General features: G+C 47.4%; 1 protein-coding gene and 1 pseudogene across 2 annotated transcripts in view; one reads left to right on the top strand and one right to left on the bottom strand.

The window, feature by feature from the left end:
* The window catches only part of AFAP1L2 (actin filament associated protein 1 like 2), a 187,305-nt gene that overhangs the window by 41,332 nt on the left and 129,855 nt on the right, over positions 1-16,118 (bottom strand). For both annotated transcript variants that reach the window (XM_063962546.1, XM_063962545.1), the window contains exons 8-9: positions 14,585-14,674; positions 12,838-12,931 (exon numbers count right to left, since the gene is read on the bottom strand). In XM_063962546.1, coding sequence (XP_063818616.1) covers positions 12,838-12,931; positions 14,585-14,674 — 184 coding nt within the window. The remainder of the gene's footprint in view (positions 1-12,837; positions 12,932-14,584; positions 14,675-16,118) is intronic.
* On the top strand, positions 13,327-13,444 carry LOC134896482 (5S ribosomal RNA; annotated as a pseudogene).

The following is a 16,118-nucleotide window of genomic DNA, read 5'->3' as shown; positions in this document are numbered from 1 at the left end:
GGTATGAGAGGAAGAGGAGGGAACACATACACTGACTGGTACACCCACGGTGTTACCAGAGCGTCCACAGCTATTGCCTGAGGGTCCCTTGACCTGGCGCAATACCTGTCCAGTTTTTTGTTGAGGCGGGACGCCATCATGTCCACCTTTGGTTTTTCCCAATGGTTCTCAATCATGTGGAAGACTTCCGTGTGAAGTCCCCACTCTCCCGGGTGGAGGTCGTGCCTGCTGAGGAAGTCTGCTTCCCAGTTGTCCACTCCCGGAATGAACACTGCTGACAGTGCTATCACATGATTTTCCGCCCAGCGAAGAATCCTTGCAGCTTCTGCCATTGCCCTCCTGCTTCTTGTGCCGCCCTGTCTGTTTACGTGGGCGACTGCCGTGATGTTGTCCGACTGGATCAGCACCGGCTGACCTTGAAGCAGAGGTCTTGCTAGGCATAGAGCATTGTAAATTGCCCTTAGCTCCAGTATATTTATGTGGAAAGAAGTCTCTAGACTTGACCACGTTCCCTGGAAATTTCTTCCCTGTGTGACTGCTCCCCAGCCTCTCAGGCTGGCATCCGTGGTCACCAGGATCCAATCCTGAATGCCGAATCTGCGGCCCTCTAGTAGATGAGCACTCTGCAGCCACCACAGAAGAGACACCCTTGTCCTCGGAGACAGGGTTATCCGCTGATGCATCTGAAGATGCGATCCGGACCATTTGTCCAGCAGATCCCACTGAAAAGTTCTTGCGTGAAATCTGCCGAATGGAATCGCTTCGTAAGAAGCCACCATTTTTCCCAGGACCCTTGTGCAATGATGCACTGACACTTTTCCTGGTTTTAGGAGGTTCCTGACTAGCTCGGATAACTCCCTGGCTTTCTCCTCCGGGAGAAACCCCTTTTTCTGGACTGTGTCCAGAATCATCCCTAGGAACAGCAGACGTGTCGTCGGGATCAGCTGCGATTTTGGAATATTTAGAATCCACCCGTGCTGTTGTAGCAGTACCCGAGATAGTGCTACTCCGACCTCCAACTGTTCCCTGGACTTTGCCCTTATCAGGAGATCGTCCAAGTAAGGGATAATTAAGATGCCTTTTCTTCGAAGAAGAATCATCATTTCGGCCATTACCTTGGTAAAGACCCGGGGTGCCGTGGACAATCCAAACGGCAGCGTCTGAAACTGATAATGACAGTTCTGTACTACGAACCTGAGGTACCCTTGGTGAGAAGGGCAAATTGGGACATGAAGGTAAGCATCCTTGATGTCCAGGGACACCATATAGTCCCCCTCTTCCAGGTTCGCTATCACTGCTCTGAGTGACTCCATCTTGAATTTGAACCTTTGTATGTAAGTGTTCAAAGATTTCAGATTTAGAATAGGTCTCACCGAGCCGTCTGGCTTCGGTACCACAAATAGTGTGGAATAATACCCCTTTCCCTGTTGTAGGAGGGGTACTTTGATTATCACCTGCTGGGAATACAGCTTGTGAATTGCTTCCAATACTGCCTCCCTGTCGGAGGGAGACGTTGGTAAAGCAGACTTCAGGAACCTGCGAGGGGGAGACGTCTCGAATTCCAATCTGTACCCCTGGGATACTACCTGTAGGATCCAGGGGTCCACTTGCGAGTGAGCCCACTGCGCGCTGAAACTCTTGAGACGACCCCCCACCGCACCTGAGTCTGCTTGTAAGGCCCCAGCGTCATGCTGAGGACTTGGCAGAAGCGGTGGAGGGCTTCTGTTCCTGGGAAGAGGCTGTCTGCTGCAGTCTTTTTCCCTTTCCTCTACCCCAGGGCAGATATGACTGGCCTTTTGCCCGCTTGCCCTTATGGGGACGAAAGGACTGAGGCTGAAAAGACGGTGTCTTTTTCTGCTGAGAGGTGAGTTGGGGTAAAAAGGTGGATTTTCCAGCTGTTGCCGTGGCCACCAGGTCCGAAAGACCGACCCCAAATAACTCCTCCCCTTTATACGGCAATACTTCCATGTGCCGTTTGGAATCCGCATCACCTGACCACTGTCGTGTCCATAAACATCTTCTGGCAGAAATGGAAATCGCACCTCTGTGCATCACGCATATATAGAAACGCATCTTTTATTTTCAGTCAGGGACTCCGACCACGCCACCCCAGCGCTGCACATCCAGGCTGAGGCAATCGCTGGTCGCAGTATAACACCAGTATGTGTGTATATACTTTTTAGGACATTTTCCAGCTTCCTATCAACTGGCTCCTTGAGGGCGGCCGTATCAGGAGACGGTAACGCCACTTGTTTTGATAAGCGTGTGAGTGCCTTATCCACCCTAGGGGGTGTTTCCCAACGCGCCCTAACTTCTGGCGGGAAAGGGTATAATGCCAATAATTTCTTAGATATCAGCAATTTTTTATCGGGGAAGACCCACGCATCCTCACACACTTCATTTAATTCTTCTGATTCAGGAAAAACTACGGGTAGTTTTTTCACACCCCACATAATACCCTTTTTTGTGGTACTTGTAGTATCAGAAATATGCAAAGCCTCCTTCATTGCCGTGATCATGTAACGTGTGGCCCTACTGGAAAATACGTTTGTTTCTTCACCGTCGACACTGGAGTCAGTGTCCGTGTCTGTGTCTGTGTCGACCGACTGAGGTAATGGGCGCTTTAGAGCCCCTGACGGTGTTTGAGACGCCTGGACAGGCACTAACTGACTTGCCGGCTGTCTCATGTCGTCAACAGTTTTTTGTAAAGTGCTGACACTATCACGTAATTCCTTAAATAAGACCATCCAGTCAGGTGTCGACTCCCTAGGGGGTGACATCACTAATACAGGCAATTGCTCCGCCTCCACACCATTTTCCTCCTCATACATGTCGACACACGCGTACCGACACACAGCACACACACAGGGAATGCTCTGATAGAGGACAGGACCCCACTAGCCCTTTGGGGAGACAGAGGGAGAGTTTGCCAGCACACACCAGAGCGCTATATATGTATAGGGACAACCTTATAAATAAGTGTTTCTCCCCCTCTTCACTCTTCTGGCTCTGTAAGGGGGCCGGCGGCGCGGCTCCGGGACCCATCCATGGCTGGGCCTGTGATCGTCCCTCTGGAGCTAATGTCCAGTAGCCAAGAAGCCCAATCCACTCTGCACGCAGGTGAGTTCGCTTCTTCTCCCCTTAGTCCCTCGATGCAGTGAGCCTGTTGCCAGCAGGACTCACTGAAAGTAGAGATGAGCGGGTTCGGTTCCTCTGAATCCGAACCCGCCCGAACTTCAGCTTTTTTTACACGGATCCGAGCGACTCGGATCTTCCCGCCTTGCTCGGTTAACCCGAGCGCGCCCGAACGTCATCATGACGCTGTCGGATTCTCGCGAGGCTCGGATTCTATCGCGAGACTCGGATTCTATATAAGGAGCCGCGCGTCGCCGCCATTTTCACACGTGCATTGAGATTGATAGGGAGAGGACGTGGCTGGCGTCCTCTCCATTTAGATTAGAAGAGAGAGAGTGAGATTGAGACAGAGACACTTGATTTACTGGAGTTTAGGAGTACTAGAGAGTGCAGAGTTTACTAGTGACTGACCACTGACCAGTGACCACCAGTGCAGTTTTATTTAATATAATCCGTTCTCTGCCTGAAAAAAACGATACACAGTGACTCAGTCACATACCATATCTGTGCTCAGCCCAGTGTGCTGCATCATCTATGTATAATATCTGACTGTGCTCACACAGCTTAATTGTGGGGGAGACTGGGGAGCAGTTATAGGTTATAGCAGGAGCAAGGAGTACATACATATTATTAAAATTAAACAGTGCACACTTTTGCTGCAGGCAGGAGTGCCACTGCCAGTGTGACTGACCAGTGACCTGACCACACTGACCACCAGTATAGTATACTATATTGTGATTGCCTGAAAAAGTTAAACACTCATCGTGTGACTTGTGTGGTGTTTTTTTATTCTATAAAAAACTCATTCTGCTGACAGACAGTGTCCAGCAGGTCCGTCATTATATAATATATACCTGTCCGGCTGCAGTAGTGATATATATATATATTTTATATCATTATTTATCATCCAGTCGCAGCAGACACAGTACGGTAGTTCACGGCTGTAGCTACCTCTGTGTCGGCACTCGGGAGTCCATCGATAATTGTATACCACCTACCCGTGGTTTTTTTTTTCTTTCTTCTTTATACATACTACATCTCATTATCATCCAGTCTATATTAGCAGCAGACACAGTACAGTATGGTAGTCCATGGCTGTAGCTACCTCTGTGTCGGCACTCGGCAGTCCATCCATAATTGTATACCACCTACCCGTGTTTTTTTCTTTCTTCTTTATACATACTACATCTCATTATCATCCAGTCTATATTAGCAGCAGACACAGTACAGTACGGTAGTCCACGGCTGTAGCTACCTCTGTGTCGGCACTCGGCAGTCCATCCATAATTGTATACCACCTACCCGTGGTTTTTTTTTCTTTCTTCTTTATACATACTACATCTCATTATCAACCAGTCTATATTAGCAGCAGGTACAGTACGGTAGTCCACGGCTGTAGCTACCTCTGTGTCGGCACTCGGCAGTCCGTCCATAATTGTATACCACCTACCCGTGGTTTTTTTTTCTTTCTTCTTTATACATACTACATCTCATTATCAATCATCCAGTCTATATTAGCAGCAGACACAGTACAGTATGGTAGTCCACGGCTGTAGCTACCTCTGTGTCGGCACTCGGCAGTCCATCCATAATTGTATACCACCTACCCGTGGTTTTTTTTTCTTTCTTCTTTATACATACTACATCTCATTATCATCCAGTCTATATTAGCAGCAGACACAGTACAGTACGGTAGTCCACGGCTGTAGCTACCTCTGTGTCGGCACTCGGCAGTCCATCCATAATTGTATACCACCTACCCGTGTTTTTTTCTTTTCTTCTTTATACATACTACATCTCATTATCATCCAGTCTATATTAGCAGCAGACACAGTACAGTACGGTAGTTCACGGCTGTAGCTACCTCTGTGTCGGCACTCGGCAGTCCATCCATAATTGTATACCACCTACCCGTGTTTTTTTTTCTTTCTTCTTTATACATACTACATCTCATTATCAACCAGTCTATATTAGCAGCAGACACAGTACAGTACGGTAGTCCACGGCTGTAGCTACCTCTGTGTCGGCACTCGGCAGTCCATCCATAATTGTATACCACCTACCCGTGGTTTTTTTTTCTTTCTTCTTTATACATACTACATCTCATTATCAACCAGTCTATATTAGCAGCAGACACAGTACAGTACGGTAGTCCACGGCTGTAGCTACCTCTGTGTCGGCACTCGGCAGTCCATCCATAATTGTATACCACCTACCCGTGGTTTTTTTTTCTTTCTTCTTTATACATACTACATCTCATTATCAACCAGTCTATATTAGCAGCAGACACAGTACAGTACGGTAGTCCACGGCTGTAGCTACCTCTGTGTCGGCACTCGGCAGTCCATCCATAATTGTATACCACCTACCCGTGGTTTTTTTTTCTTTCTTCTTTATACATACTACATCTCATTATCAACCAGTCTATATTAGCAGCAGACACAGTACAGTACGGTAGTCCACGGCTGTAGCTACCTCTGTGTCGGCACTCGGCAGTCCATCCATAATTGTATACTAGTATCCATCCATCTCCATTGTTTACCTGAGGTGCCTTTTAGTTGTGCCTATTAAAATATGGAGAACAAAAATGTTGAGGTTCCAAAATTAGGGAAAGATCAAGATCCACTTCCACCTCGTGCTGAAGCTGCTGCCACTAGTCATGGCCGAGACGATGAAATGCCAGCAACGTCGTCTGCCAAGGCCGATGCCCAATGTCATAGTACAGAGCATGTCAAATCCAAAACACCAAATATCAGTAAAAAAAGGACTCCAAAACCTAAAATAAAATTGTCAGAGGAGAAGCGTAAACTTGCCAATATGCCATTTACCACACGGAGTGGCAAGGAACGGCTGAGGCCCTGGCCTATGTTCATGGCTAGTGGTTCAGCTTCACATGAGGATGGAAGCACTCAGCCTCTCGCTAGAAAACTGAAAAGACGCAAGCTGGCAAAAGCACCGCAAAGAACTGTGCGTTCTTCGAAATCCCAAATCCACAAGGAGAGTCCAATTGTGTCGGTTGCGATGCCTGACCTTCCCAACACTGGACGTGAAGAGCATGCGCCTTCCACCATTTGCACGCCCCCTGCAAGTGCTGGAAGGAGCACCCGCAGTCCAGTTCCTGATAGTCAGATTGAAGATGTCAGTGTTGAAGTACACCAGGATGAGGAGGATATGGGTGTTGCTGGCGCTGGGGAGGAAATTGACAAGGAGGATTCTGATGGTGAGGTGGTTTGTTTAAGTCAGGCACCCGGGGAGACACCTGTTGTCCGTGGGAGGAATATGGCCGTTGACATGCCTGGTGAAAAACAAAAAAAATCAGCTCTTCGGTGTGGAAGTATTTCACCAGAAATGCGGACAACATTTGTCAAGCCATGTGTTCCCTTTGTCAAGCTGTAATAAGTAGGGGTAAGGACGTTAACCACCTCGGAACATCCTCCCTTATACGTCACCTGCAGCGCATTCATAATAAGTCAGTGACAAGTTCAAAAACTTTGGCCGACAGCGGAAGCAGTCCACTGACCAGTAAATCCCTTCCTCTTGTAACCAAGCTCACGCAAACCACCCCACCAACTCCCTCAGTGTCAATTTCCTCCTTCCCCAGGAATGCCAATAGTCCTGCAGGCCATGTCACTGGCAATTCTGACGAGTCCTCTCCTGCCTGGGATTCCTCCGATGCATCCTTGCGTGTAACGCCTACTGCTGCTGACGCTGCTGTTGTTGCTGCTGGGAGTCGATGGTCATCCCAGAGGGGAAGTCGTAAGCCCACTTGTACTACTTCCAGTAAGCAATTGACTGTCCAACAGTCCTTTGCGAGGAAGATGAAATATCACAGCAGTCATCCTGCTGCAAAGCGGATAACTGAGGCCTTGACAACTATGTTGGTGTTAGACGTGCGTCCGGTATCCGCCGTTAGTTCACAGGGAACTAGACAATTTATTGAGGCAGTGTGCCCCCGTTACCAAATACCATCTAGGTTCCACTTCTCTAGGCAGGCGATACCGAGAATGTACACGGACGTCAGAAAAAGACTTACCAGTGTCCTAAAAAATGCAGTTGTACCCAATGTCCACTTAACCACGGACATGTGGACAAGTGGAGCAGGGCAGGGTCAGGACTATATGACTGTGACAGCCCACTGGGTAGATGTATGGACTCCCGCCGCAAGAACAGCAGGGGCGGCACCAGTAGCAGCATCTCGCAAACGCCAACTCTTTCCTAGGCAGGCTACGCTTTGTATCACCGCTTTCCAGAATACGCACACAGCTGAAAACCTCTTACGGCAACTGAGGAAGATCATCGCGGAATGGCTTACCCCAATTGGACTCTCCTGTGGATTTGTGGCATCGGACAACGCCAGCAATATTGTGTGTGCATTAAATATGGGCAAATTCCAGCACGTCCCATGTTTTGCACATACCTTGAATTTGGTGGTGCAGAATTTTTAAAAAAACGACAGGGGCGTGCAAGAGATGCTGTCGGTGGCCAGAAGAATTGCGGGACACTTTCGGCGTACAGGCACCACGTACAGAAGACTGGAGCACCACCAAAAACTACTGAACCTGCCCTGCCATCATCTGAAGCAAGAAGTGGTAACGAGGTGGAATTCAACCCTCTATATGCTTCAGAGGTTGGAGGAGCAGCAAAAGGCCATTCAAGCCTATACAATTGAGCACGATATAGGAGGTGGAATGCACCTGTCTCAAGTGCAGTGGAGAATGATTTCAACGTTGTGCAAGGTTCTGATGCCCTTTGAACTTGCCACACGTGAAGTCAGTTCAGACACTGCCAGCCTGAGTCAGGTCATTCCCCTCATCAGGCTTTTGCAGAAGAAGCTGGAGACATTGAAGGAGGAGCTAACACGGAGCGATTCCGCTAGGCATGTGGGACTTGTGGATGGAGCCCTTAATTCGCTTAACAAGGATTCACGGGTGGTCAATCTGTTGAAATCAGAGCACTACATTTTGGCCACCGTGCTCGATCCTAGATTTAAAACCTACCTTGGATCTCTCTTTCCGGCAGACACAAGTCTGCTGGGGTTGAAAGACCTGCTGGTGAGAAAATTGTCAAGTCAAGCGGAACGCGACCTGTCAACATCTCCTCCTTCACATTCTCCCGCAACTGGGGGTGCGAGGAAAAGGCTCAGAATTCCGAGCCCACCCGCTGGCGGTGATGCAGGGCAGTCTGGAGCGACTGCTGATGCTGACATCTGGTCCGGACTGAAGGACCTGACAACGATTACGGACATGTCGTCTACTGTCACTGCATATGATTCTCTCAACATTGAAAGAATGGTGGAGGATTATATGAGTGACCGCATCCAAGTAGGCACGTCACACAGTCCGTACTTATACTGGCAGGAAAAAGAGGCAATTTGGAGGCCCTTGCACAAACTGGCTTTATTCTACCTAAATTGCCCTCCCACAAGTGTGTACTCCGAAAGAGTGTTTAGTGCCGCCGCTCACCTTGTCAGCAATCGGCGTACGAGGTTACATCCAGAAAATGTGGAGAAGATGATGTTCATTAAAATGAATTATAATCAATTCCTCCGCGGAGACATTGACCAGCAGCAATTGCCTCCACAAAGTACACAGGGAGCTGAGATGGTGGATTCCAGTGGGGACGAATTGATAATCTGTGAGGAGGGGGATGTACACGGTGATATATCGGAGGATGATGATGAGGTGGACATCTTGCCTCTGTAGAGCCAGTTTGTGCAAGGAGAGATTAATTGCTTCTTTTTTGGGGGGGGTCCAAACCAACCCGTCATATCAGTCACAGTCGTGTGGCAGACCCTGTCACTGAAATGATGGGTTGGTTAAAGTGTGCATGTCCTGTTTTGTTTATACAACATAAGGGTGGGTGGGAGGGCCCAAGGACAATTCCATCTTGCACCTCTTTTTTCTTTTATTTTTCTTTGCGTCATGTGCTGTTTGGGGAGGGTTTTTTGGAAGGGACATCCTGCGTGACACTGCAGTGCCACTCCTAGATGGGCCCGGTGTTTGTGTCGGCCACTAGGGTCGCTTATCTTACTCACACAGTCAGCTACCTCATTGCGCCTCTTTTTTTCTTTGCGTCATGTGCTGTTTGGGGAGGGTTTTTTGGAAGGGACATCCTGCGTGACACTGCAGTGCCACTCCTAGATGGGCCCGGTGTTTGTGTCGGCCACTAGGGTCGCTTATCTTACTCACACAGTCAGCTACCTCATTGCGCCTCTTTTTTTCTTTGCGTCATGTGCTGTTTGGGGAGGGTTTTTTGGAAGGGACATCCTGCGTGACACTGCAGTGCCACTCCTAGATGGGCCCGGTGTTTGTGTCGGCCACTAGGGTCGCTTATCTTACTCACACAGTCAGCTACCTCATTGCGCCTCTTTTTTTCTTTGCGTCATGTGCTGTTTGGGGAGGGTTTTTTGGAAGGGACATCCTGCGTGACACTGCAGTGCCACTCCTAGATGGGCCCGGTGTTTGTGTCGGCCACTAGGGTCGCTTATCTTACTCACACAGTCAGCTACCTCATTGCGCCTCTTTTTTTCTTTGCGTCATGTGCTGTTTGGGGAGGGTTTTTTGGAAGGGACATCCTGCGTGACACTGCAGTGCCACTCCTAGATGGGCCCGGTGTTTGTGTCGGCCACTAGGGTCGCTTATCTTACTCACACAGTCAGCTACCTCATTGCGCCTCTTTTTTCTTTGCGTCATGTGCTGTTTGGGGAGGTTTTTTTGGAAGGGACATCCTGCGTGACACTGCAGTGCCACTCCTAGATGGGCCCGGTGTTTGTGTCGGCCACTAGGGTCGCTTATCTTACTCACACAGTCAGCTACCTCATTGCGCCTCTTTTTTTCTTTGCGTCATGTGCTGTTTGGGGAGGGTTTTTTGGAAGGGACATCCTGCGTGACACTGCAGTGCCACTCCTAGATGGGCCCGGTGTTTGTGTCGGCCACTAGGGTCGCTTATCTTACTCACACAGTCAGCTACCTCATTGCGCCTCTTTTTTTCTTTGCGTCATGTGCTGTTTGGGGAGGGTTTTTTGGAAGGGACATCCTGCGTGACACTGCAGTGCCACTCCTAGATGGGCCCGGTGTTTGTGTCGGCCACTAGGGTCGCTTATCTTACTCACACAGTCAGCTACCTCATTGCGCCTCTTTTTTTCTTTGCGTCATGTGCTGTTTGGGGAGGGTTTTTTGGAAGGGACATCCTGCGTGACACTGCAGTGCCACTCCTAGATGGGCCCGGTGTTTGTGTCGGCCACTAGGGTCGCTTATCTTACTCACACAGCGACCTCGGTGCAAATTTTAGGACTAAAAATAATATTGTGAGGTGTGAGGTATTCAGAATAGACTGAAAATGAGTGGAAATTATGGTTTTTGAGGTTAATAATACTTTGGGATCAAAATGACCCCCAAATTCTATGATTTAAGCTGTTTTTTAGGGTTTTTTGAAAAAAACACCCGAATCCAAAACACACCCGAATCCGACAAAAAAAATTCGGTGAGGTTTTGCCAAAACGCGGTCGAACCCAAAACACGGCCGCGGAACCGAACCCAAAACCAAAACACAAAACCCGAAAAATTTCCGGCGCTCATCTCTAACTGAAAGTAAAAAAACCTAAGTCTATACTTTTATTCTAAGCAGCTCAGGAGAGCTACCTAGATTGCACCCTTCTCGGCCGGGCACAATAACCTAACTGAGGCTTGGAGGAGGGTCATAGGGGGAGGAGCCAGTGCACACCACCTAGTCCTAAAGCTTTTACTTTTGTGCCCTGTCTCCTGCGGAGCCGCTAATCCCCATGGTCCTGACGGAGTCCCCAGCATCCACTTAGGACGTCAGAGAAAAGGAATAAACCAAAAATATGTATTTCAAATACAACAGAAATGAGGGATAATAGTTTCTAGCGGCCGTGAAGTGTTGACTCCCATGACCACCAGGGGGCAGCACTCGCATATAACAGCAGCTAAGGGCTCTAAATTCATATTTATTGGAAAGATTAAAGGTGAGATGTATCAAATATTGGAGAAAGATAAAATAACAATCAATCAGTTCCTAACTGTCATTTTTCAAACACAGCTTGTGACATGGCAATTACAAGCTGATTGGTGGGTACTCTATATCTCTCCAAGGTTTGATACATTTCCCCCTTAAACAGGTATTTTTCAATCAAAGGGTATTTTTTTTATTGTAATGATAGAGGCAGGAACTGGTAATTTGTCATTAAAATGGAGGTAAAACAACTCCATATTGTATATACTATATTGTTTTGATAACACATCGAGTTATGGCCCCCATATATCACTGGTCAGCGATGATTGGCGATCCATCGTGGAATCTCAGAAATTAAGCTTGTTAAAATAGTATTTTCTCCATTGAAGGTAATGGATAATCTCTGGTCTATGCAGACAAACATTTAGGGGGATGAGTGGTTAGAAAATCAGCATTTCAGGCACATTGATGACTTGATGAAACTAGGTGGAAAATAAGTAAAGTATATCTGAATTATTGACTTTGTTGCAGTAAACCTGGTCATTGCTTGTGAAATACTCTACACACAGATACTTAAATAGGGAAATAAGAGTGATCTACTATAATGTGGCAGGGTTTGGGGAATTCGGGCATTATTTAAAATCAATGGGAAATGCTACTATTATGTTCAATGAAATGGTACCATTTTCAATGCACAGGATGGAAAACGATTATTCAGTGGGGGTTTTATTCTTTATTATTATTAATTTTTTTTTAATGTCTTTTTTAACTTATCTTTTATTTTGTTTAGTCAAATATTTTTCTTGGAGCTGAAATTGGCCACTGGTCTCTTTTTAAAAAAATTTCGACTGGGAACTGACTTTATACACTAGTTGGCACAAAGTTTATTTATTCAAAATTCCAGTGAGGATTTTAGTGAAATCTGTAAACTTCACTGAAAATTAGTTTATACGATGAGAAAAAAACAGTAGGTCGCGGTTGTAGGCATGAATAGAACTGTAAGTTGCAATTCTGCACTTTCCATCATTAAGACATATTATTACTAATTATAAATAATTCTACTTCCAAATTTTTCAGATGTTGACTCACAAGTGTTATCAGAAATAAAGATGAATCTACCGTCAGTAAAGGTATATTCAGGAATTACAGTATGAACGGGAAAATGATCCCCATACAACGCCACGCGACTCTCTTCAGGCAGTGGGGGGAAGGACCACCAATTGGGTATAGGGGGCATGTTTTATTAAGGTGGCTTTGTCCTTTTATAATAATGATCACTGATACAGGAAATCTTTAGACTTAAAAATCATGAGACAGTTTGGTAACATATTCAGCCCTGATGCTGAGTTGGACGTTCACCTGCTTGCGGAGTGTATCTTACATGCTTTCACGCTCCAGAAGCAATCGTATCCAAGCACGGGCAATGCAGGGACGCATTTCAGCTGTAGATGCATATGAATAGATGTTACTGGGCTGTTACGGAGCTTTGTCACTTTAGCAAAGCGAGGCCGCGTCAATGGAACTGCAGGCTATGCAGACTTGGATGGAACTGGAAATATGATGGATTCTAGAAGTCACATTTGCACCCAGTATAGACTGGTACAGGTATACCTTGATGATGATGATTACAAGTATCAAACCAATTATAATGTATATATAGGGGGTACCGCAATGCAGTACAGTAAATGTGTATTTATTTCCAGGAGCGCACTAAATCCGATGTTTATTCACCTTCCTTTACTTCCTTAACCTCAGGTGTCTCGGGGTGCCCATCTGTGCTGCTCCCACTTTCCGATGCTGCGGAATATCGGTCTGTCCCTTCCCCCTGTGAAGGAGCATAATGTAAGACACACACAGTGTAGCCACAAACATCTTCCTGCATTAGCAGAAGGCTGGTCCGGGAGACCATCTGCTTATGTATAACACAATATTACCTGCACACAATGCAGCAGATAATTGCTCATATGCTTTACAAAGAGGCCACTAAAACGAAAAGTCGCTGCAATAGGAAAGGTTTAAATTTCCATCCTCTCTGTGTCACCCATTGGAACTCCTAGGCTGTCCTCTCAGCGTCACCCCATAATTGCGACCATATCAAGTAATTTATATTTTAAATAGAAGAAAGTCTGCTGGTAGAGTTAAGGGGGGGTAAGTCAAACCTGATCGTAGCAGCAAACTTGACAAATGGAGAGAAAGAAAGCTCTCATTGGTAGATAGCCTCTCTACTATCATACCACGCTGCTAATGCCAGATCTCGTCCGATCTTGGAAGCCAAACAGCGTCGGGCCGGGTCAGTACCTGAGAGGAGACTCCCTGGGAATACCCGGTGTTGTAGAGTAGGGACACAATAACTGACCTCCCTGGTTGGTCTCATCAATACAGATCATCTGTACTGGTCAGGAGAAACGGGTGTCAGACTATCAGGTGTCTACAGCCTTTCTAATCCTTCTCGTGTGATTAACAGACCAGAACATTTTAAATATTTTCTCACACTTCTCTAATTTTTCACATTTTTTCTTTGGATTTCAGAGGGGTAATTTTTTAATTTTTGATTAATAAACATATATTTTAACTATCCTTTGATTCCTAATTGAAGAATTCTTCTTCCTTTCACAAGAGTGCGCCCACACAAGAGCTTTCTTTCTCTCCAATTGTCAGTACTTGTACTTTCTAGCTTTGGGCGCACCACCAATAAGGACTACAATTGAAAGGCTTCATTTTCCTTTCTAACAATTATAAATTGTCCGCTTTTGGTCCTTTTACAATTTGTCATAATTTATTACATACCAGTGCCCGGTCGCTCTTCCTTCTAATCGTAGCAGCAAACTTGTTAGCAGTTGGGCAGAACCATGTGCACTGCAGGTGGGGCAGATGTGCAGAGAGTTAGATTTGGGTGGGTTATATTGTTTCTGTGCAGGGTAAATACTGGCTGCTTTATTTTTACACTGCAATTTAGATTTCAGTTTGAACATACCCCACCCAAATCTAACTCTCTCTGCACATGTTACATCTGCCCCCCCTGCAGTGCACATGGTTTTTCCCAACTGCTAACAAATTTGCTGCTACGATCAGGTCTGAATTACCTCCAAAGTGCCCTGTCCCCCTACACAGAGGGGAGGCAGCCATTGTTTATTCAGGACAATGCAGTTCAACCATTCCATAGGAACCAGTGACATCACTGAGAGTGCAGCCTATCCAGTCACTAGGAACTAGTGACATCACTGAGAGAACAGCCTATCCACTCACTAGGAACTAGTGACATCACTGAGAGTGCAGCCTATCCAGTCACTAGGAGCCAGTGACATCACGGAGAGTGCAGCCTATCCAGCCACTAGGAGCCAGTGACATCACTGAGAGTGCAGCCTATCCAGTCACTAGGAGCCAGTGACATCACTGAGAGCGCAGCTTATCCAGTCACTAGGAGTCAGTGACATCACTGAGATCATCCATAAGCACGCATGTATACCAAGCCTTGTACCTTGCTCTGGGTGAGACGTTGATTGTCTGCAGTAACCAATGAGATGTCGGAGAACACATCCGTCTGTAAACCGTTGATATCCTGGATAACCTATGGAAAGGAGGAAAATAATTATTATATGACTAGTCCAGCATACCTCACAGTGCCCTGGCTGTTTTAGAACCTCCTGGGTTACAGAGCTTGCAATCTGTCAGCTCAGCACGCCCAGCCTGACAACAGTCCCCCTCACTGGCTGTAACAATGTCTATTCATTTACCACCGCCATCTAGCAACACTGTAACTGCTGTGAGTGACTGCTGGTCATGACTTTGGGGTCTGTGAGACGTTGCCCTGTCTGCTGGTCACATTGTCTCATTGTCCCATTTATTAGGTCCAGCAGACGTCTCAGGAAACTGACATCTTTTATCTGCGGCTGTTTGAAGTTTCTCTATAACATGTTCCCAATAAGCGGAGCATCGGCGTTACACCGACATGTTACAGCGGTTCCATTAATCTCCATTCACTGAGAGCTCCTTTGTTGGGCGAGAGCTGCTCTATTTTTCTCTACATCAAAAGCCTGGCCCTGGAGACCCCCAGATGGAGAGGAGAGCCGTTTACGAGGGGGCGCTGAACAGGGTCCTATCCGTAGCTGGTCCAGCTTTATTATAAAACTGGTAAATATGTACAGCCAGGTTCCAGGCGTCCCAATTACTGTCATATGAGTGTTCTGCACCTGGCTGAGGCTCTCCAGCTGTTGTTGAACTACAAGTCTCAGCATTTATAAGGATAACCAGCTATCAATTGGCCCAAATGCTGTAAACTCTCTGTCTGTGTGTACATGTGGTCAGCGGCGTAGGGAGGGCGGTTCCAGTGGAGCTCGAGCTCCAGGCGCCCAAGACATTACAGGGCGCCGCAGCTCGACTCCGTCAGAACCTCCGCCTGGCTGCAAGCAGCTCACAGCTGCAGCTGTCAGTCACTGCCAGCTGGAAGCCCGAGCTGCATCAAATCTCTCCCTCCCCTCCGTGACTTGCGTGTGACGTCATGCGTCACACGCACGGGCGTCTGACGTCAGACAGGCGGAGACGCGGCCAGACTCAGACGGAGCAGCAGCAGTCGGGAAGCAGGAGCGGGGCAGGTGAGTATTTTTTTTTCTTCTTTAGTGTTTGTAAGCGGCACTACCAGGGGGCACAATTACTCTGCGCACAGCTACAGGGGGCACACCAATTGGGGGCACAACTACAGGGGGCACAACTACTCCGGGCACAGCTACAGGGGACAGCACAACTACAGGGGGCAAATCTACAGGGGGCACAGCTACAGGGGGCAAATCTACAGGGGGCACAGCTACAGGGGGCACAACTACTCCGGGCACAGCTACAGGGGACAGCACAACTACTGGGGGCAAATCTACAGGGGGCACAGCTACAGGGGGCACAACTACTGGGTCCATAACTGCAGCGGGCATAACTGTGGCCACGCCCCTTCCCTATGAAGCCACGCGCCTATTTTTTGCCGCGCGCCTTGGGGGGGGGGGGGGTGTCGCCAAGGGAAACTT

This window comes from Pseudophryne corroboree, chromosome 3 (genome assembly GCF_028390025.1).
Source record: "Pseudophryne corroboree isolate aPseCor3 chromosome 3, aPseCor3.hap2, whole genome shotgun sequence".
Lineage (NCBI taxonomy): Eukaryota > Metazoa > Chordata > Amphibia > Anura > Myobatrachidae > Pseudophryne > Pseudophryne corroboree.
This window is presented reverse-complemented; position numbering and strand designations above follow the sequence as displayed.